General features: G+C 47.1%; 2 protein-coding genes and 1 long non-coding RNA gene across 11 annotated transcripts in view; 1 reads left to right on the top strand and 2 right to left on the bottom strand.

Moving 5' to 3' along the window:
* The window catches only part of POGZ (pogo transposable element derived with ZNF domain), a 131,438-nt gene extending 120,951 nt beyond the window's left edge, over positions 1-10,487 (bottom strand). The window contains exons 1-2 of one of the 6 annotated variants that reach the window (XM_061605842.1): positions 10,331-10,487; positions 10,175-10,244 (exon numbers count right to left, since the gene is read on the bottom strand). In XM_061605842.1, the coding sequence (XP_061461826.1) occupies positions 10,175-10,244; positions 10,331-10,364 (104 nt within the window). In that variant the 5' untranslated portion in view covers positions 10,365-10,487. Of the gene's footprint in view, positions 1-9,961; positions 10,095-10,174; positions 10,245-10,330 lie in introns of those variants that run through there. The other 5 variants (XM_061605843.1, XM_061605848.1, XM_061605849.1 and 2 more) reach the window with 5 other exon arrangements.
* Positions 3,860-20,936, top strand: RFX5 (regulatory factor X5). Its single transcript, XM_061605850.1, has 11 exons — positions 3,860-4,181; positions 5,430-5,496; positions 7,759-7,890; positions 8,969-9,002; positions 11,787-11,869; positions 12,709-12,828; positions 13,616-13,736; positions 15,016-15,093; positions 15,969-16,167; positions 17,105-17,199; positions 18,108-20,936. Exons 3-11 carry the CDS (start codon positions 7,772-7,774, stop codon positions 19,302-19,304), a joined length of 2,046 nt encoding a protein of 681 aa, XP_061461834.1. The 5' UTR covers positions 3,860-4,181; positions 5,430-5,496; positions 7,759-7,771; the 3' UTR covers positions 19,305-20,936.
* Positions 16,219-21,948, bottom strand: part of LOC133374681 (uncharacterized) — a 40,841-nt gene continuing 35,111 nt past the window's right edge. For all 4 annotated transcript variants that reach the window (XR_009759936.1, XR_009759939.1, XR_009759937.1 and 1 more), the window contains one exon: positions 16,219-16,937. This is a non-coding gene — a long non-coding RNA (uncharacterized LOC133374681). The remainder of the gene's footprint in view (positions 16,938-21,948) is intronic.

Genomic DNA, 21,948 nt, shown 5'->3' with positions numbered 1-21,948 from the left:
TTAGCACCAAAACCTTGAACTTGGCCTGGCAGCAGATTGGCAGCCAGTGCAAAATTTGGCTGTACAGACACCATACACTGAAAGCGCATTTAAAGCACATCCCCATTCTGGGAACCGTAGTTTACCCCTCAACAAAGCTACAGTTCCCAGGACCCTTAACAAACTGTTCCCAAGATTCTTTGGGGAGGGAAAATGTGGTTTAATTGTATGGTGTGTCCACATCCAAGATGTTCATTCTGTGTAAGAGGACTACTTGTTCTGAGTATTATTTTCTACAAATAAATATATGCTTACTGTTTTAACTCTTTTTTTCTGGTCTGGGAGCATTATAAGGCTGGTTGATCCTACTCCATATGTCTTGTGTGGAGATACTCCAATAAGAATATATTAAGGGGGAATCCAGTAAACTCTCTATAAACTCAGAAGGCGGTGGAGACAGATATTTTGAGGAACATTAAGGGAAGCCTGGACTCAGCAAAGCTGCTGAGTGACTCACCTAGCGACCTCCAGGGCCCAAAGTCTTTCAGGCAGCCCTGGGAACCTCACCCCGGGATATAAACAGAAGCAGAAGAAATCCTACTTACATTTTTAACTGCTCTTTGGGGGGGGAAACTTTCTGACACCCAAAACAACCCTATCTAACCTATTCTAATCTACCTGTAACCTCCCCAAAACACTATTTATGTATATAATACTATTTATAAAATTTGACTATTCTAACAAATTAAAATACATATGTAAAATTCCTGTCTATCTAATCTCTCTTATACTATCTCCTCTCTACCCTCTCTCTGTCACTCTCACTCTGTCTCGCTCTTGTGGAATCCCACTTGCTTGCTGCTTCTGCCAACTCTCACACTGGACATCTCTGGACTCCTGACTTTAAAGCCATCAGCCAGGGATATCACAAAGGAGGGTGTGTCACTGTCACCTTGACAACCAACCAACCTTGATACAGAGCATCACTGCTCTGGAGCCTACATTCTAGACGCAGGGAGGCATCCATCCAACACAAAGTTAGGCTCAAAGACGATCCGTTGGGGAAAAAGTGACCGACTGCTCCTGTAGGTTCCCCTGTCTTTACCATTCTGATGCCTAAAGGTTTATTGTCTCCCTCTTTTCCAAGTCCCCACTCCCAAATTTGTCCATTTAAAAAAAAAACCTCCCAACCAGGGAGTGACCAGACCTGGACCTGTTTAGCTCCAGCAAGGTACCTTCAAATCACACTTTAGGGGAAGGTCCAGAGCTTAGAAGTCCCCTGATTGGCACTTAGGATTCATTTTTGCCGTTATGGTTTGGTTCCCCCCGCCCAAATCTACCCTCAATCTTTGCCCTCACCCTTCCTGACACCTTTGCAACACCTTGCATGCTGTCATCCTTTGTTCCTGGTGGAGTCAAGGCTTCACTTCTCTGTTTCATATATATTAGAGGTAGGATTAGTTAGCTTATTTGTTTTCACTCTGTTTTATTATGCCCCAAAGTATCCTTACTGGTGTTTTCCAACTCTAACGTCCCAGAGAGCTCAAGTTGCAGGAAGCCAGATTTTGGCTGAACATCAGGAAAAACTCCGTAACTGTTAAAGCGTTACGACAATGGAACCAACAACCTAGGGAGGTGGTGGGCTCTCTGACACTGGGGGCATTCAAGAGGCAGCTGGACAGCCATCTGTTGGGAATGCTATGATTTGGATTCCTGCATTGAGCAGGGGGTTGGACTCGATGGCCTTATAGGCCCCTTCCAATTCTACTATTCTATGACTCTGTTTCTTGTTGGTACTCCAGTTCCTTTTCATGCTGCTATTCTTAATTATTTTAATAAAGCTACCTTATATTACTGGTGTGTGTTCTTTTAGGTTCAAGCCTTGCTAAATCCAGTGCCTTGCCAAACTTGGCTAATTCGTCGCGGGTAGCCTATTTGCCTGGGGCTCTGGAAGCAGACAGTCTGGTTTTTAAGCTTTTGCTTTCTTCGAAATCCCAGGGACATTGGGATTTTAAGGTCTGGGAGTCTCCTGGCCCAGGCTAGCGGGCATAAGGGATGGTGGCAGTGTACTGCCTTGCAGGGATGGTGGCAGTGTACTGCCTTGCAGGGATGGTGGCAGCGTACTGCCTTGCAGGGATGGTTTTCACACCCTGCTAAGTTGGCAACTGCTGGTGCCTACAAGAGCTGGTTCCTACAGGGGTCCCAGTGATCCTGACCCTAGACATGATGGCAAACTTCCGATTCTGAATGCCAGTTGCTTCCCATTGAGGTATTTGGTTGGCCACTGTGAGGACTGGTTGCTGGACTTGATGGGCCACTGGTCTTCTTATGACCACAACTCCCATCAGCCCCAGCAAGCACAACTATTTGGGACCAGCTGTGCTGGCCCTCTCGGCCAAACCTATCTCGCAGGGTCATTGTGAGGATAAAAGCGGTGAGAAATTGAGTACTCCACCTCAAGCTCCTTGGAGGAAAGGATGGAGGCATAATGTCATAATAAACAAACATGCGCACACACCCACAATTACCCTGCAGTCGTTGATCCAAAATGTTCTCCACCACCTGCCAGCTATGTGAAAAGGCAGCCTGCACACTCCTCGACATCTTGACGTTCATGTGCACACGCATGTGTGGGAATGTGTCAGCTTCCCCTCTCCAAGATTTAACAGCCAGCATGCCCAATGGTCAGGTAGGATGGGAGTTGGTGTCCAGCAACGTCTGCAAGGTCACAGATGTTTCCCCCGATTGCTGGCCTCGAGAGGGAGGGAGCTGAACTCTGAGGCCACTAGCACTAAACTGGGGCTACATACACACCACACATTTTTAAAGTGTATCCCCCCAAAGAATCCTGGGAACTGTAGTTTTTGAAGGGTGAAGGGAATTGTAGCTCTGTAGGGAATAAACTACAGTTCCCAGGATTTGTGTGTGTGTGTGTGGGAAGAATGTGCTCTAACGGATGGTGGACACACAATCTATAACCTCAGAATCCTGGGAGCTGTAGTTTGTTAAGGTGCTGGGAACTGTAGCTCAGTGAAGGGTAAATGACAATTCCAGGAATATTTTTGGAGGGGGGGGAAGAATGCTTGGTGGGCACCCAGTCTATATAACCACCTTTAAAGCACTCCCTCCACAGAATCCTGGGGACTGTAACTTGTTAAGGGTGCTACGAATTGTAGCTCAGTGAGAGGTAAACTACAGTTCCCAGGATTCTTTGATGGGACTGTGTGCGTGCAGCCACTGAAACGAGGCGTCTGCCAAAATGCAAAAAGTAATTTACTGGGAAGGGGAGGACAGAGAAAAATAAGAAAAGCCCCCCCCCGCTAAATAGGGCGCAGTTAGCTCAGTAGCAGAGATCTACGGTGCACGCACAAGGTCCGAGGTTCAATCCCCAATGGCATCTCCAGATCCCCTGCCTGAACCCGTGCAGAGCCGCTGCCAGTCAGTGTAGACAGTACTGAGCTAGATGGACCAATGGTATGACTCGGTTATAAGGCAGCTTCCCTAGGTTCCTATGTTATCATCCTAAATCCATCCTATCAACACTCCAGGGTTATTGTGTTCTTGCATCCAACACAGCCTTTGCAAAAATGCAGGAAATTTCCCTCTCTCTCCCCCCCTCCGCCTTTCCTTGTTAGTTTCTAAACTGGCAGAGCTCACACCAACCAGGAGTGTGTTGCTAGGCAGACTTCCCAATTCCTCTGCCCAATCAGAAGCCAACCTGCGGATGTATCCGGGTAGGAAAAAAACACAAGGCAGCCATTGGCATTAAAGAACAGCCCAGTATCCGGGCAGATCCATACTTGCTGCCCAATGAGAGAAAAACAAAACCCACCAGCACCGCCTACTCCTTTTCTCTCTCCCCCCCACCCCTCCCGTGCTTGGTGGTAGTTTCTTTCTCTTTTATTTTGCGATTGAAAGTGGTCAGATGCGTGGCAAGGCAGAAGTGCAACAGGATTATTATTATAATTATATTTTGTTAGCAGATCAGGAAAGCCACATCTTAGGGAAACAGGAGCACAAGATCCAAGGACTGCAGTTGGGGATCTACTAACTCTTTAGGGAGAGCTGGGGGTGATTTCTGCGGCTTCCCCATCCGAGCTGTTGGTTTGCAGAATGCACCTGGTGCACCCTTTAAAAAAATAAAATTGCAGGAAGAAGAATCTGAAGGAGAGGAGCGTGCAAGAAGGTCTCGAGGAGGAGAGGTGAGTTAAGTGTCACCTTTCAAAAAGCTTGGTTGCAATGCTGGGAGTGTTGAAAGGAGCCTTAAATGCATTAATTAAATTAAATTGATCGCGTTGGGTATGTTTAAGGAGTCTTAATTTTGGCACTCTTAAAAGAGATCAGCTTTGTTTTGAGAAGGAGGAAATGGCATGGATCAAGACAGATTTTTGTTATTTAAAATCATCATCATCGTTATTATTTATTAAGTTTATATCCCACCCTTCCTCTATGGTTGATGGATGGTAAGAACTTTGCTAAGGTGCCCTGTTGTGTGTGTTTAAGTGTGAGATCTTGGATCCAGAGAAATAGACTCTTAAAAATAAGGGCAGAGGTTTTAAAAGCCATGTTTGGAAAGGAAGAGGAACAGATGATTTCTCAAAGGGTACAAAGTTGACTCAATCTCTCTGTGGGAAAAAAAACATAATAAAGGTTTCAGGTTTTCCACATCTATGGCTGCTGGAATTTGAATTTCCCTCTTCGTGAAATTTGAATATTTTGTACTGTTGCTCCTATCAACCGCCTCTCCAGCAGAGTGCAAGTTAATTTCCCGCCCAGCTAACACTGTGTGTGACTGAGATTTTTAGATTTCAAAAACTAACCACGACTCAACAAAAGAAATCCAATTGGAGAAGCAACCTTGAATTATTATTTTTCTTTTGCTGAAGGGACAGAAAAACATGTTCAGCAAGGAGAGATTGTATATATATATATAATATTTAATTTGCACAGTTGCAAAAACACACCATGAGAATGCCTAGCTGAACTTCTGACTCATTTTGGCGTAGGAAGGTGGGATTTAAAATTAAAAGCCTGATCTTTAACGCTTAAAAGTGCAGCGTGGGGGCAGGTGGCAGTGTGTGAACAATCCAGTTCCCAAAAGGTCGATTTCAATATGTTCTCCACCACCACAGCACCTTTAATTATGGACAATTCTCTGCCCCAAAGAGCTTACATTTACTTGAAAACTGGGTTTAACGTGTTTGTTACCAGAGAACTTTGACTGCGTACGTGTAACACATTTAAAGCACATGCCACCCCCAAGAATCCCCCAGGAATCCTGGGAACAGTAGCTACAATTCCCAGCACCCTTAAACTACAGTTCCCAGGATTGGGGGGGGCTTTAAACATGGGATATGTAAGTAGGTTTGGTTGGCTGACAGAATTACAAAATATATTTAAAATAAATAGATAATTTTAAAAAATAATGTATAACTATATTTTCTTCCAAGGAACTGAAGGCAGCATACATGGTGTTATCGACCTCTCCCCAGTTTATCATTACAACAACCCTGTGAGGTAGGTATAGGTCAGAGTGTGTTACTGGCTTCAAGGTCACACCCAATGAGCTGAGTGGGGATTTGAATGTGGATCTTGCCAGTCTGAGGCTGCAGACACATTTAAAGCACAGTGTGGAAGAAAAGGACTCTGGCTATCTGCAAGATTGGTTCTGTATGTGAATAAAAATGGAGAATGCTTAGAGAATGGGAAGCGCACTGATAAGAATTGTTTCTTGAACAGGATGTCTTTGTAGCCTCTGGGATCAAAAGAAAGCCTTTGTAGTTTCTGGTTTTTGATTAACTGCTGACCTTGTAATTTCCCACTTGAATAACCCGCTTACTATACACATACTCCTTAGCAATGCCTTAGCAACACACAGAGTTGATAAGAAAGTTCTTCTCCTTACTTTATGGTATATTAAGTTCCTGAGTTCTGCCTAGAGACAGATCTTCTACAGCTCTCTCCTGCAGCTGTAGGATAAACTTCTTCTGGCTTGGACACAAACAGAGTGTGGTTCTTTTTCCACTACAACACGTAAAGCATATTTTCCCCAAAGAATCTTGGTAACTGTAGTTTATTACGGGTGTTCAGATGAGAGGTAAACTACAGTTCCCAGTATGCTTTTTTTTTAGGGGTGGGGAGAAGGAGAAGCACTTTAAATTTGCTTTCAGTGTATGGTGTGCACACAACCTTAGATTGAATCTCTGTGCCAAATGAGCTGGTGAGTTTGTTTGTTAAAGGCTCAGGAGTGCTGGCAGGAAAAAAACTTGGCAACCTAATTTTATTTATTTATTTGATTTATATCCCCCCCTTTCTTCCAGTAGGAGCCCTTATTACAATATGGGATTTGACAAGTGGGGTTCAAAGTGAGTTGTGCAAAGCTGTAACTTACATTATTGTTGACTTCTTTGCAAATTAGCAATGTGTGTGGCTGTTTATGGAGAGGGGAAGAAAGATTAGACAGTTACTTGTCCCAAAGAGCTAACAGGTTTAAATCACCTGGGCTCTTTTCTGGAGAATGTGAAGCTTTTGTCAAGAGGAGGTGGATGCCTTTGGGCATGTACTGAATGCCCAGGTAAGTGCATCAGGAGGCAAAAGAGCTGGCTTTTGGGGAGATGTGGGGATCTATCAGTTCAGTTAAAAAAAGAAGCTATAGGGCCACAGTTGTTGCAGTACATGAAGGGTAAATCCGCAGAATTGCATTCAACCGTTATACTGAGAAATTGCAGATGGGAAGAGCAGATTCTACTGCTTATAGTTAGAAAATGTTTCAAAGAAACGGCTTGAAATTTGGCAGTGCAGAGAGGAGGGGTGAGGCCAGCCCATGCTGAATTTGAGATAGAAAGTTTAAGAAATGGTTTATTTTGAATGAGCTAGAAGAGAGGCTCTAGCACATTGGCATTTTTTCATCCATAGACTTTGCAGGGGTGTTTTTCCCCAGGAACAGTGTTCTCCATTTGTACTGGGTGTTTTAGGAAATGGGTTGTTGTTTTGGGGCCAGGGGAAAGTCTAAGAGATGTGTTTACTCATGGATTCTGGCAACATGTTTGTTCTGGAAGCACAGAAGCCTACCATTGCTAGGCAAGATTCTCTAAGTCTTGAAGAATTTACACCCAGGTAGGTGTGAAAATAGAAGGGGAGAAGAAATCGCAGGAGATGGGTAAAAATACATTGCGAGAGATGGGGGTGGGTGGGAAGAAAAATATCTGGATTTTTGACTGACAGCTTTTGAAAGCATCAAAGAGCCTTTAGGGAAAAAAGGAGAGAGGATTTAGGGAGCAATTCCTGCTGAATGTCCCTTTTTTCCATTGCAACCTTTAAAGCCAAGGCATGTCAACTGACCTGCAAAACCCAAGCTGGGTCTGCTCCTGCGCCTTTAACATCCATACAACATGCAGAAATTGGCCAATGTTAGTCCTACTCAAGAACAGAGCCGTTTAAAATTAATGGGCATGACTGACTTAAGTCTGTTCATTTTAGTGGGTCTACTCGGAGTGGAACTTGGTGGGAAGCAACCTCGGCCCACTTCTCTGCAAAACAATCAGTCCCATTTCCAGGTCTGGGAAGGGAGCTGAGCAAAACAGGAACCAGCAATAACTCCCACTTACAGTTTCCCAGTTGTCATTTGTACACCCCAAGGAGGTGATCCAAATAATTAAGGATACAACTGCCTAGAGGTTTTTTTTTGGGGGGGGGGGAGAAATTATATGTCTTCCAATTGCACCGTTGTTTTTCCCTGGACTAATGGGGTGGGGTGTTGTCTCTTGCTTTTGAACCCAGGGCACTTAATGTCATGGAGGACGACAATGGACTGTATACAAAGATCGCAGAAAACATGAGCGAAAGCTTGGAGGTGGAATGTGCCACTGCGGAGCCAAGTACCCTGCTGCAGAAACTGAAAGGAGTCATCTCGTAAGGGAGACGCTTCTTGTTTCTTTCCCCTTTCTGTGTCCTTAGCCTCTTCCCCCCGTCTCCTTTTTGTGTCTTAGAAGTTCTGGAGGGTAGAGAGGAATTCTGCAAATCCAGTTGCCTTCTGGGTGGAAGGAGGGAGCACTGAGCACAGACCAAATCCAATCTCCTCCCCACGTTAGGAGCTAGGGGCAACTCAGTGGAAATGGGCAACAGGCAGTACAGGGGTTTATATACTGCTTAATCATTAGCATTTCTAAGTGTCGTACGTAAAAAAATGAACCATGCAAAGAGTAAAACAAACATTTGTCCCCAAACACACTTGAACACTACCTTAAAATGCCTGCTGGGATTAGAGAGCCCCACGGCTGAAGCTCAGTAGGGAAGATTGCATGTCTAATCTCGGTCAGGAGGGAAGTGCATAGAATCTGGCCCACAACGCTGAATAGGAGTTGCAAGTTTTGCATCTGAGCCGGGGGGGGGCGCACCAAGAGAGTCCCCTAAAGATCTCCACAATCAGGCAGACATATAAGGAATCGAGCGCTCCTTAAAATAACCTGCACCTAAGGGAAAGTTTTTTCAGCGCAAGGGCCACATCCCTTTCTAGGCCACATGCCAGCCTTTCCCAACTAGTGAGCCACCAGGTGTTGCTGGACCACAACTCCCATCAGCCTCAGCCAGCATTGCCAATGGTCAGGAAAGATGGGAATTGTGGTCCAACAACATCTGGTGGCCCACTAGTTGGGAAAGGCTGCCACATGCTATCGGCCAGCAAAAGCATGCAGAGGAAAGGATGCTAGTTTTGTTTTTGTCCACTAGGCTAGTTTCCACACGCGCTTGCACACATCCCTCTCTAGCCTCCATCCAGGCAAGCGAGAAACATCATCCAATATCATGGATGCATTCCAGACAGACAAAAAAATTCTTGGGGTGTGGGCCTGGGGAGAGTTCCAAGGGCCTGACGGAGAGGCCCAGAGGGCTGCATTTGGCCCCCGGGTCCAAGGTTCCCCACCCATGCCACAGAGGATTAAAAGGGCAAAGAATAAAGAGAGTAACTAACGCCCGATTTTACTTTGTGCAGGAAGTCCGTCCAGAGCAAAGTCGACTGCATACTGGTGAGTGACTAGAAGAGGCTCTCTGTGTGAATGCACCCGTCAAACGAATAACCTGCATATGTTTTTGGGGTGTGTGAGATAATATATATATATATTGCAGCAGAGTGCAGAATTAACTGGTAGGTGAAGGAATAAAGAAACTTAAGGTTTGTTACTACAAAGAGGTAAAGTCATACACACTGAAGCAGCCATGCGGCTTCCACTCAGGGAGCTACTGCCAACTGAGAACAAAGACAGGGGCAAGAGAGAGAAAGGGGAGGAGCAAAGTCTGCCAAAAGAACAAACACTTTAGAGGAGAAATTAGCAGAGGGAAGAATAGATTGCCTTTCTGTCTATCGTCCCATTGGTTCAGGTCACTTGTAGCATGCATTGATGCTGTATTCCATATAATACCTAGCTGATAAATGCTTTTAGGAAATGTAGGTACGTACTAAATAATAATGATGGCTCTGCTGTTAGAGGCAAGACGCCTCTGAATTCCAGCTGTTGGGAATCACAAGCAGGGAGAGTTACTCTTGCATTCAGGTCCAGCTTGTGGGCTTCCTATGGGGGTATCTGGTTGGCCATTGTGAAATCAGGATGCTGGACTAGATGGGCCACTGACCTGATCCAGCAGCCAGCCTCTTAGAATGTTCTTAGAGGGTTAGTATAAGGGCCAACGCAAAGTCATGGCTAAAAGCAGTTAGAAACCATAAATAAGCAGAAGTGATGCCTTGTACACATCTGCCTTTGTATATTTAAGTCTAAAAGGTATCATGCCACAGTAAATAAACAGAAAAAAAGAATATTGAACTTTAATCTCTTCAGACAAGTAATACATGCACCAAGATACAAAACAACAAAAACATATACTAATAAATAAGTTATCTAAAATCTCATTGTCATGAACGTATCTGTGAAATTATATCCAAATATCGGCTGCTGTAGCCAGCAAAATAATGTGACAAACCAAGTCTTACATAGCGAACAATTATATTGTGGACCAAATGTGTTTCAACCCTATTAGGGTCTTCTTCAGTGGTCAATATATACAATTCAATCTTGTCAGCACAAGTTACAGTTTACTGGTCTACCAGTACGTTAGGTACTGACCTGTAAAGAGAAAATGAATGAATGTACTCACCAACACTGAAGAACTGAACATGTCCTAAACTCATTTATATGGTACTTACCTGTCTTCTCCCAAGAACATATTAACACTCTGTGATGAATCTTGAGCTATTACGGTGTGGATTCCCCAGTCTGAAAAGATAGGCAATACCAAGTTCAAAATTATCCAATTTTAACACAACATACTATCTCCAAGTATCATACCAGTAGGCCCTCACCATTCTTTGTCAGGGCTTTCTCCAAGACAGTCATTCTCCCAGAGATCAGCCAGCAAAATAGGCCTCAACTAGCTCAAGGTGTACTTAATATAGAACCTAGCCCAGGTGCTGTACTAAAATTTGCCATGTCGTGTTTAAAGGGGTATCGCACTGAGATAATAAATCACTAGTCTTGATCCTGCACATACTAGCATGTTGTGTTTATTGCATAATGTAACTTTTATTTTTAAAAATACAATTTTTTTAATGAAAAAAACTAAGGCCAAGAAATCTCTCTCTCTCTCTCTCTCTCTCTCTCCTGTAAAAATACTGTAGTGTAGATCCAGTACAGTTCTTTTTGCATAAACTTGGGTCAGACCTTGAAATAAAGAATTGATGAGCACAAGGATTTGTTTTTAGCATTACAGTTTGACAAAAGTCTCTAGGTTTAAGAAAGAGAAAAAGGACCAGGGGATGGACAGGCAGATAGTCCCATCATGCACTGTGTTGTTTTCTGGGAAATTTAGGGAGGGAGTCAGAAAGGACACTCCCAAAGTCTGGAGGGAGTAAGTCAAAGGGCCCCTCCAGAGGAGTGGGGTTGATGGGAGTTGTAGTCCAAAACATCTGATCCTAAACACCAGTTTGGGAAAGGCTGGCTTAAGGAACGTCGCAACCGCAAAATCTAAACAACCCTGCAGACTGGAGGTGTTTTCGTGAATGTATTCTGCAACATGTCATTGATGGAATAATCATGCATTAGTGGTGGATTTATGCTGGACCACCTGCACACCATTCCACTTGACCAGTTGTCTCTGCAATGCTTCCTCAGTGTGACCGCGTTACTGCGATCTAGCGGGACAACAAGAACTTGGAACATTTGTGATGTGAAAAGTTCCAGGATTTCAGCAGGAAGTTCCAGGGCAGGCACCAATTGGAAATGAAGCCGTGTGTCTGCCCCGAAACGTTTGCAGGCACAAACAGTATTGGAAAGCGGAATTGGGCAAAACCATTCTGAAACCATCATGCATACAAAGCATCAAGAATGCCCAGTAAAAAGGATGTCTGGAAAAGCTAGTGCACTGTTATTGCATCAGTGGGATGTTGCAGAATATATCTGCAAAAAATACCCCTCAAACAACAACTCCTTACCTGTTTAGAGGGGCCCTTGGCCACCCCTCGTGGCGAAATGATGCTGATCTAGACAGACCCGGGGATAAGGCAGCTTCCTAAGCAAAATGTCTTCTGACACCTCTAACTACTACTTTTTAAAAGCAAATATATATAAATCTGCCGTGAGTTTAACATGGAGCTGCATGTGATCTCCCATCCGAGGGTCTAGTCAGGTCCAAAACTGTTTGCTGTAGCAGCCTCTGGCCCCAACCATTCCTGTTACCTTCTTTTTAATTTGTGAATGAAAGTTGGCATTTTACCTTCCTATAAATATTTCTCTCTCTTCTTTTTCTGCTCTGGATAATAGCAAGATGTCCAAAAGTTTTCGGATCATGCCAAACTCTATCTCTACCTCCAGCTGCCTTTCGGCCCAAGTTCAGGAGTTAAAAAGTGAGTGAAAGCCAGACTTTTTTTTTATTTTTAAATAAAAGTCATACACGGGTCAGCAACTGGGAGCCTCTGCCTAAATCCAGCCCCATGAGTGATTGTACTCTTGGCCCACCTTAATGAACAGCCTCAGGGTGTTAAACAAAGCTGTGGGAATGAAACTTGGAAGCAAACTATTTTAGGTTGGGGCAGGTTGGGGGTTTAGCCTTCTACCAGCCCGCTTTGTCAAACAATTCAGGATCTCCAAACGTTGCTGAACTCCCAATGCCCATCATCCCTGGCCACTGGCCAAGCTTACTGGGGATGATGGGAGTTGTAGTTAGGGATATCTGGAGGGCCAAAGGTTCCTCACACCTCTTCACCTGTGGGATCAAACTAAAGGGGACCTGTGTTGTGTTCCAGAACCTACCACAGCACCTTAGCAATGCAGAACTGGGGGCCTACTCCTCAGATTCGCTTGTGGGTGAGATTTAGCACTCAACGTAAACAGTCAGCAACGTAAGGATGCACAGTGGAATTAAAAATAAAATAAAATTCAGGTTTCTAGCCCTTATCGATGCAGAGGCAGCCTTGAGCATGCGATGGTGGATGAACTTGTCTGAAAGACGTAGGGCTATACTGAGGGACGCCTGAGAGTCCATTGTCGTAATTTCTTTGAAATTCAAGTTACTACACCTCATGGTTTCTGAGGCACACTTGAACGCAAGAGGTGGGTGCCTGGTTTTGAAAGATGTAGGCATGCCCCGAACAGCACAGCTTGCTGGGGGCCATGTGGGGAGAGAGGCGCATTGAGTTGAGAGATATTGTGCCAAACTCAGCAATTCTTCTCTTGGGACCGTCAGTCTGGACCTCGCTTCTCTGAGCTCGGCTGAGCATATGCACGCCTGCACCTGGATCCGGAATCACCTGGAGGAGTATCCGGACACCTGCTTGCTGAAGCAAGACGTCTATGATGCTTACAAGTAAGTTCTGGCTATGAGATGAGAGCAGAGGCATCTTAGGGGCCGGAGAATGCCTGGAGAGGTAAATGGGGACCGTCTGGCTCAAACCGTTCTCCCCGATGCCTTTATGCAACAGGGTATCATTGGGGAAGGGCTAGTAACTCAGTGGCAGAGCATCTGCTTTGCGTGCAGGTCTCAGGATCAATCCCCGATAAATCGCCAAATAGGGTGGAAAAGATCCATCACTGAAATCCTTGAAAGCGTCTGCCAGTCGGCCTAGCCTGCAGGCAGGGAACTTTTCGGCCTTCCAGTTGTTGCTGCACTATGACTCCCACCAGTCCTAGAAATCATGGCCAGCGGCCAGAGATGACAGGACTTCTAGTTCAGCAACATCTGGAGGGCCATCTGGTCTAGACAATATTGAATTAGATGGACCAATGCTGTGACTCAGTATAAAGCAGCTTTCTCTGTTTCCTGTTTAAAATCGGCCCTTAATTCAGAACCATGAGGACTGGGGCCTTTTTTAGTTTTAGGGGAAAGGCTGCAGCTCAGTGATTGCACACCTGCTTTGCATTTAGAAGGTTCCAGGTCCTTTCCTCGGCATGTCCACGTAGGGCTGGGAAAGGGCCCCTGCCTGAAGCTCTAGAGAGTCGCTGCCAGTCAGTGTTGACAGTACTGACCCAGATGAACCAATCGGTCTGAAGCAGCTTCGTGTTTGATGCGGGGGAGCATTGAGAGCCTGCTGTTATAGTCTGGAAGTATGTAAACCAGCTTCACACGGCCTTTTCCTTTTTGTCTTCTCCGGCAGGCATTACTGCGATAACCTTTGCAGCCGCTCTCTGAGCATGGCGAATTTCGGCAAGGTCATCCGGGAGATCTTCCCAAACATCAAAGCGAGAAGGCTGGGTGGGCGCGGACAGTCGAAATATCCTTGTGTGTGTAAAAAGTCACTGGGCGGGGCAAGGCAGAAGGTCTGTGGGTGGAGTCAGTGAAAGAGAATTGTTTCCCCCTCACACACAAGATCAGTCTTCTGGAATGCTGTAAATTGACATTTTTGTCAGTTCCCAGCTATATGCCCCTCACCTATGAAACAAACAAAAAGCCACAGCCCAGACTCCACCTGTGCCCCAAAAATCATCATCTGGTGGTGTTCATTCCCAGAGCGCTGTAATGCAAGGATGGGGAGCTTCAGGCTTGTGGGACGTCTGCAGCCCTCTGGAGTTAGACAGCTCTGCAGAAGTGCGCGGTGCTGTTTTTGTAAAAAAAATCAATCTGTTTGAATGTATTGCGTTTTAGCTCGTGTCTAGCCCTCAGTGTCAGGGCTCTGCCTCTAGATGTATGAAATAATCATTTTGAAACCACAAGCCTCTGAGGATGTGCAAAGCGCGTTTCTCCCACATCATGGAGTAAATGCAGCCCGGCCTCCCGGCCACCTCTTAAGGCTAACCTGTGCTCCCAGCTGTTGCTGGTTTCCCAACTCCCAGTGGCCCCAGCCAGACAGCATGCCCAGTGGCTGGGGATGATCGTGAGAGTCGGGAGTTCGACAACATCTGGAGGTGCACGAACATCTGGGCGGAAGGGTCAGGGGAGAGAGCACTTGTGCATTCTAAGCAAGGTTTGGGCGCTGCTGACATCATTATTATTATTCCAGTTATGTTGGAATTGCTTTTTAAGATATTTTTAAAGCTTTTTTTAAAACATGTTTTTAAGATGTTTTTAAAGATGTTTTAATATATTTTAAACTCTGTTTTTACAATATTTTACAGAGTCTTTAGTGTTTTTATTTGCCACCCAAAGTTCCTCCTGGGAGGAACGGTGGGATAGAAATTAAATAAGTTATTATTATAATCTGTATTTTATCATATTTATTAGTCACTCCCCCCCCCCATCAACCTTAAAGCAACTTACAAAACCCAGTCACCATTTGGGGGCATGGTTTATATCTTTATGTTGTGCCACCAATGTGCAAACCGCAAGAGAAGGTCCCTGCCCCGAGGGCTTTACAACTGATCAAATACTTTTTTTAAAAAAAAATCGGAGCCCACTAACATACAAGAAATCTGTGTTTGTGGGTATGTGCCCAAGCGCTGACCTCCTCTTGTCGTTGTTAGGGTGTGGTTTTGGTGCCCAAAATTGCCCTTAGGAGGACGTAAGCAATGAAAATGTGGCCTGTGGGTTTTCTCCTTAACTCTGCCTCCCCCAACATATTGCTACAGTGGGATACGGAGAAAGACTGTGGTCAACATGCCTCCCCTTCCAAGCTTGGATCTCAAAGAGACGGAGATTGTAAGCCCCGCTGAAGCCTGGTCGACTCAGTGTCTTATGTGTGTGTGCGTGCGCGTGCATGTGTGGCTTGTGCTTTTAAGAATGCAAGAAAACAGTGGGATGGATGAGACCAAAAGTCCCGTCGAGTCCAGTGTCCTGTTTCTGGTAGTGACCGGCCGGATGCCGCTGGAAGATCACAAGTGAGATGTGATGATGGTGGCCATATCCTGTGGCTTGTCTCCAGCGTCTGGTGTTAGGAGCCAGACTGCCTCTGAACATGGAGGCTTTGGAGACATGGGAAGGGCTGTAGCTCAGTGGCAGAGCATCTGCCTTGCATGCAGAAGGTCCCAGGTTCAATCCCCAAGGGTGTCTCCAGGAAGGACTGGGAGAGGCCCTTGCTTGAAACCCTGTGGCGCCCCTGTCAGTTAGGGTAGGCAGCTCTGAGCTACATGGGCCAAAGGCAGCTTCCCGTGTTCAGCTGCAGTGGTCCATTTCCTTTGGTAGACCTATCCTCCATTAATTTTCTGATTCCCAGAGTAGTTTAAACAATCAGTCTCTCTTTCCCAGGGAAATCTGGGAATAGTTGCTCTGTGAGGGGAAGGTGGAGATCTCCCATCAACTCTCAGCACCCTCCACAAACCACGGTTCCCAGGATGCTTTGGTGGGGGCAGCCATGACTTTTTAAAGTGCTTTAATTGTCAAGTGTAGATGTGGCCTTGGAGGCCCAGAGCAAATGCTTCACGGCGCTGCGTGGGCCTGCCAGTAAGAGCGATGGCTGTGTGTGTGCATGCGTTGGAGCGGGGGGATTGTGCTAAAATAGGTCTGGTGCTCATTACTGAGTGCTTCTCCCCACTCTTTCAACAACTCACCCCCCCGTTCTTGTTCCTCTCATGCAGCCGGAGCGGGCTGAGGTGATCCAGTCCTACAACGACGAGGTGATGGACGCGGCGTGCGCCTTGACCTGCGACTGGGCTGAGAAGATCCTCAAGCGGTCGTTCAACAACATTGTGGAGGTGGCCCAGTTTCTCATTCAGCAGCACATCATCAGTTCCCGCACGGCGCACGCCGACCTTCTTATGGCCATGGTGCTGTCAGGTGAGGGGGACGCGCCCACCTGTATCTCCCTCCTTCCCTCCCTCCCTCCCGTTGTCCTCGGAGTTGTCGTTAGCAGGGTTATTTATCCATTTATAATCTGCTTTGTGCCAAAGCGGAGCGGTCTACAAGCATACAGAAAAATGACGTCGGCATCAAAATGTAAACCTCCATAATTAAAATAGTTACATAATAATAATATAATTAAATAATGATTAAATAATTCAGATAAATAAAACGGGTGGGAAATCTCCATACTGTGGGCCAGTCGTGGCCCGCCAGGGGGTTCAGTTTGGCCAGCGAGGCCGTTTCCCCCAACCCACGCCTGCCCGTCAACCAGCCGACGTCACTGGAGGTGGGGCGGGCTCAATTCTGCGTGGCCTGCGCCTGGTAGTTCCCCACAGGGAAGTGGTACATGGAGAGACTGAAAACGGGGCATGTTCAGCCTTGAGAAGAGAAGACTGAGGGGAGAGATGATAGCACTGCTCAAGGACGTGAAAGGCTGTCACACAGAGGAGGGCCGGGATCTCTTCTCGATCGTCCCAGAGTGCAGGACACGGAATAATGGGCTCAAGTTGCAGGAAGCCAGGTTTTGCCTGAACATCAGGAAAAACTTTGGATAAGTACGAATGTCAAACGATAGCTGTGTTTTGGGTTGGTATGTTGTGTCAAGGAAGTGTGAGCCGTTACCTTCCAGGCCACCACACCCCAAAGCAGAAAGAAGGGCTGGGAAGAGCTTGCCTTCTAGTGTTTGGGGAGCTGGGTAAGACAACCTAGATTTGGAGAAAAAGGAAATATTTTAGAGTTGGAAACATTTCAGCCTAGCAAGCAAACTACATAATCCCCAAGGATTCTCCTCGCCCGCCCCCCACCTTTGCTTTTTTTGTAACTGGGTGCTTCAGTCAGAGAAGGATCTTGGTCTACATCTTTCTGGTTGCAGAAACCACAGAAAGCCACCGAGAGAAACGGCCGCCGCAAAGCGCCAAGAAAAATGAACCGGAAGGGTCAGACAGTGCAACCAAAACCCAGCCTCAGGTAAGAACATCAGAAGAGCCCTGTGGCTGCATCAGGCCAAAGGGGACCCATCTAGTCCAGCCTCCTGTTCTCACAGTGCCCAAATGCCCCTGAAACCTAGACACCTAGGTAGACTGCCTTTGGACCTGGAGGTTCCATAAGAACATCAGAATTGGCCCATCTAGTCCAGCATCCTGTTTTCACAATGGCCAGCCAGATGCCTCAATGGGAATCCCACAAACAGGAACAGAGCGCAAGAGCACTCTGCCCAGGAGCTGGTACCCTGAGGTATACTGCCATCTCCAACAGTGGAGGGGAGAACATTAGCCATCGTGGTTAAAAGCCATCAAGAGGGAAAGATGAAGCTAGAGAGAGGAACGGAGAGTGGGATGGTGGTAGAGTGGTGGTCATCCTGTCGGTTAGAGGTTGGGGGGCTGGACCCAGATGTGGCCTGCTTTGTGGATACAATTAGATGCCATTTCAAATCAAGGTGGAGGACTGAACCTTTCGTAACAGCACGGATTTCAACCATATTTTGCGTGGTGGTTCCTGAGACAGCCGCAGGTCGGTTCTTGCATTGTTTTGGAAGGTGCGAATTTGATAGATTCAGCTTTGAAGTGCCAGTTGAACCATATTTCTCTGCTGACCCTAGCTGCAGATGAATCTTTTGCAACTGGCAGATTCCAGCTAGTTTAGATTTTGGGGGGGGGGGAGAGGAAGGAGTTTCAAGTTTAGGTTTGCGGGAAAAGCCCCTCAAAGATGAAAGTTGGGGAGGCAGGATTCCTAAGTTCTGCAGCCCCCTCTGCAGCTGACCTCTTTGACGTTGGCCCTTGTGGCTTATCACTGGGTACGGGCCTCCTCCCAGCGAGTCTCCTGTGGGCCAGAGGACTGTTAGCATCAGCACCTCCCCTCTCATTTCATCTCCGCAGGCCAAAACGGAAAATAGCCCCAAGCCCTCAGCTACGCCCCCACGGAGTGAGACCAAGAAGCCCACGGAGGTCCCAGCCAAGCCAGCCAGCAACCCGCAGGTCAGCGCCCTGGTGGCTCGTCTGCCACTGCTGCTGCCCCGCGTCCAGGTCCAGCCCGGAGACAGATTGGTGGTATCTCCAGGGGTGACGGCTGTGCACTCGTCCCCCTCTGTCTTGGCGCCCAAGCTCACGACTGCACCCATAGGGGGAACAGTCAAAATGGCGCTCTCCGTGGGCCCAGCACCCTCTGCTTTGTTGGCCCCAGCAATGAACGGGCCTGCCGGCGTGGTCGGCCAACAGAGCACCGTGCCAGTCATCAACATGATGCCAGTGATCAACGTGGCAGTACCCACCGCAACCGAGATTCAGCTGAAGCCCAAGAGTAACTCCAGCAGTGGAGGGGTAAATGGCTGTGAGGGGAGGCAGAGCCCCCACGACCCACAGAAAAGCAAGAACCCCACCAAGCGGCCTGCAGATACATCTGGGGAGGCGATGGTGAAGAGGAAGCGTGGGCGACCCCGGAAGAAACTGGAACCCCCTCTGCCTGGGAAGGACTCCACTAAAGAGGGGGCACCCAACACAGAGGAAGACTCTGACATCATCGTTGTGACCGTGGGCTACGGGGATCAGGCCGCTGTCCCCTCCTCCCGCTGGGGATCACAAGGAGAGAGTCCAGAAGTGGAGATGGTCCATGTCAGGGAGGCCAAGAGCCTGCCCCCCAAGGAGACCGGTGGGGAGGGCCCATCTGTACCCAGCAGCCTCATTGTCAGCCCTGCCACAAAAGCTGCTGTCTTGCCCTCCCAGGTGAGTGTGATCAAGGGCCGGAAGTCCACCACTCCGACCCTCGTGAAGGAGACGGGAAGTAGCTCGTGGGAACCGGTGCGATTGGCTGAAGGCACTCCAGTGCCCGGAAGCGGTACCAAGGCGACAGTAGTGAGGGACTCGGAGAAATCGGAGCGAGGCAGCTCGTTGGAACCGGAGCTTCAGCCCACTGATCTGTCTCTCCGTAAAGCCGGGCCGCCACCTTCCAAGGACCGCTTGGATGCCTCCGGCTTGCGGTCGGCATCCATGCACTTGCACCAGGTCAGCGCAGACCAGGGGAGGGCAGCAGAGGCCGCCATTTCCCCAGTGACATCAGCACAGGCCCCCAGTCGATAACGTCTCCCTCCACCGCGCCAGGGTATGCCTCCCTATGCCAAGCTTCCCTTTCCCCGCCCCCCCCAGCAAGGCGTCACAGTTCTCCTTGCTTTTTGCTAATTTAACACAACGAAGTCGGCTTGCTAAGTGACTTTTTATCATGCCTGTCTCTCCGTAATCTTGCAAGCTTATGCGCTCCTGCTGAGTTGCCTGGTTGGTTTTTTTTCCCCCCCTTTTCAAAATTGGCTCCTTTCCACCCTCATGGGGGCTGGTGCACGATGGCGAGCGGGATGCCTGCTCCACCAACCTCAGCCAGCCTCCATCTGCCTACCTTCTAAATTACAACCAGCCCAGGCGGTGGCTTCCTTCCTGTTTTAGGCTCTGCCTCCACCTACTGGTGGGCTCCCTGCCTTCTGCCCTGCTGGTCCCAATGGGCATCATCCTAAATCCTGCCCCTCTGGTGGAAAGCGAAGGTGGCTACTGGCACTTTCAGATGTTCCTGCTCCTGACTGCTAAGGAGCGGAGGAACATGGAGGCAACGCTATACCACAGTAAGAAATACAGAGAACAGAATTTCTCTAGGGGTTCCCAAGTAGAGGCCCGCGGACCACCAGCGGCCCACGAGCTTCATTCAGGCGGTCCTTGGCATGTCCACGTGAAACATTCACAGTGATTTTCAGTTGCATTTTCATTGCCGCTTTTATTTCTTAAATTGTATTTTATGGTATCACAATTAGAATTCTGTGGAATGCAAATTGCAACACAATTAAAATGTAAGTAAAAGAATATAAATATAAATACAATTAAAAACTATGTAGCATCTAGCACAGTGCATTACAGTTGTAACAGGCAGGAAAATAATTAAGCGAGCCACCAAAACCATCAGCAATTTTCAAAATTTCGAAGTTTGGGAACCACTGCCCTGGAAGATTAGCTCACTTCTATGATGGGTGTAGAACCCCAATCCTGATGATGATCTTGTCCCCTCAGTTTCTGTCCTTGGACTCTGTGCTTATTAGAGCCGATACGAACTTTAAAGGGCTAAGCTGGGCGGGGAAAGGAATGTTTTCTCAAGTTTGGAATTTTCCTGTGAACGTTTCCTGATTCCTTGAATCGTAAGAAAATAATGTTGCATTTCATGTGCAAATCCACCCCCCCCCATACTTTGACGTTTAGAGACAATCATCTTGCAGCCAACATCCCAAAGAGTTTTGTTTTCCTTCTCAGTTTCTAGCACAGAGATGAGGAACCCTGGGCCCTCCGGATGTTGCTGGTCTCTAGTTCCCAGCAGCCCCCAGCATGGCCAGCGGTCAGGGATGATGGGAGTTGTAGTTCAACAGTGTTTTTGGACTCCCAGCACCCCCCAGCATGGCCAGTGGTCAGGGATGATGGGAGTTCGTGCTGCAGCAACATCGAGTGCCCACGGATGTCCACCAGTCTCTTTTCTGGAGCTTCGACTGACGTGTGTTCAGTGTAAAAACAAAAAAACTGGGCTTGCCATCATGCACCCTGTTTTTGTTTCCATTTTGTGTTAGTTTCCGCTGGGAATCTTTGCTCATCCCAATCCTTTCTAAATGTTCTCCTTTAAACCTGTTCTTTTGATTATAAATACTGAAAAAACATATGCACATAATTTTTTTTAAAAAAATAAAAATGGTTGTTTCATTAAGTCTCTTATCTGTTCCAGACTTTTCTGTATCCAGTGTTAGTTCTACTCAGAGTAGGCCCATTGAAATTAATGGACGTGGCTCACTTAGATCCATTAGCTTCAGTGGATCTGCTCAGAGTAGTTGGGATGCAACCCTGTGTCTCTTGGATTTGGCGGAGAAGACCTCAGTTTCTCTCTAAGTAGACCTTCAACCCCAATAGGGAGAGATCTAAGGACCCTTTGGCTGCCCAGATGTGTGTCAACTCCCAACACCCAGCACCCTTCGGCCAGCAAGGCCAATGGGCAGGGATGATGGGAGTTATTATTTATTACATTTCTATCCCTCCTTTCCTCCCGAATGAGCCCAGAGCAGCAAGCATATCAACAAAACAATTTAACACAAGAAAAGTATTCTAAAAAGGGTTTAAAACATTCTAAAACACAGTTACAGTTAAAAACATTCTAAAACACAGTTACACTGAAAAACATTGTTTTGTCAGTTGTAGTCCAAAGGCTCCCCATACCTGATCTAGAATTTTCCCACCTCCCCCTTTTTGATTGGTGCCCTGCTCTAAACTTCTGACTGATCAGAATTCCATATATTGGGGAATGGGAAAACCTGTGGTCCTCGCAGTTGTTGTGAGACTCCTGTTCTGGCTGGGGCTGATGGGAGTTGTAGTCCAACAACATCTAGAGGGCTACAGGTACCCCACTCCTACCTTCTAGAAACACTGAAGGTGCGAGTTTGATTGATTTGGCTTTTAAATGCCAATTGAATCCAATTTCTCCTCTGACCCTAGCTGCAAACGAACCCTTTGTAACTGGGAGATTTCAGCTAGCGTAAGAGATGCTAGCTAGTTCAGGGAGGGATGACTCTGGCCTTTCAAATGTCGTTGGACTACAAACACCATAATCCCTGACCACTGGCTATGCTGGCCAGGAGTCAAGCAACATCTGGAGGGCCACAGGTTCCTCATCCCCATGCTGCCAGGATCACATCTGGCTCAAGGTCAGGGT

Source organism: Rhineura floridana, chromosome 22, assembly GCF_030035675.1.
Source record: "Rhineura floridana isolate rRhiFlo1 chromosome 22, rRhiFlo1.hap2, whole genome shotgun sequence".
Lineage (NCBI taxonomy): Eukaryota > Metazoa > Chordata > Lepidosauria > Squamata > Rhineuridae > Rhineura > Rhineura floridana.
This window is presented reverse-complemented; position numbering and strand designations above follow the sequence as displayed.

Excerpts from the sequence above, each read along its gene's own strand:
- RFX5 (XM_061605850.1), top strand. The coding sequence starts at position 7,772 with ATGGAGGACGACAATGGACTGTATACAAAGATCGCAGAAAACATGAGC. Across the intron at positions 15,094-15,968 it reads ATCTCAAAGAGACGGAGATT|CCGGAGCGGGCTGAGGTGAT; the intron begins GTAAGCCCCGCT and ends CCTCTCATGCAG. Across the intron at positions 16,168-17,104 it reads TATGGCCATGGTGCTGTCAG|AAACCACAGAAAGCCACCGA; the intron begins GTGAGGGGGACG and ends TTCTGGTTGCAG.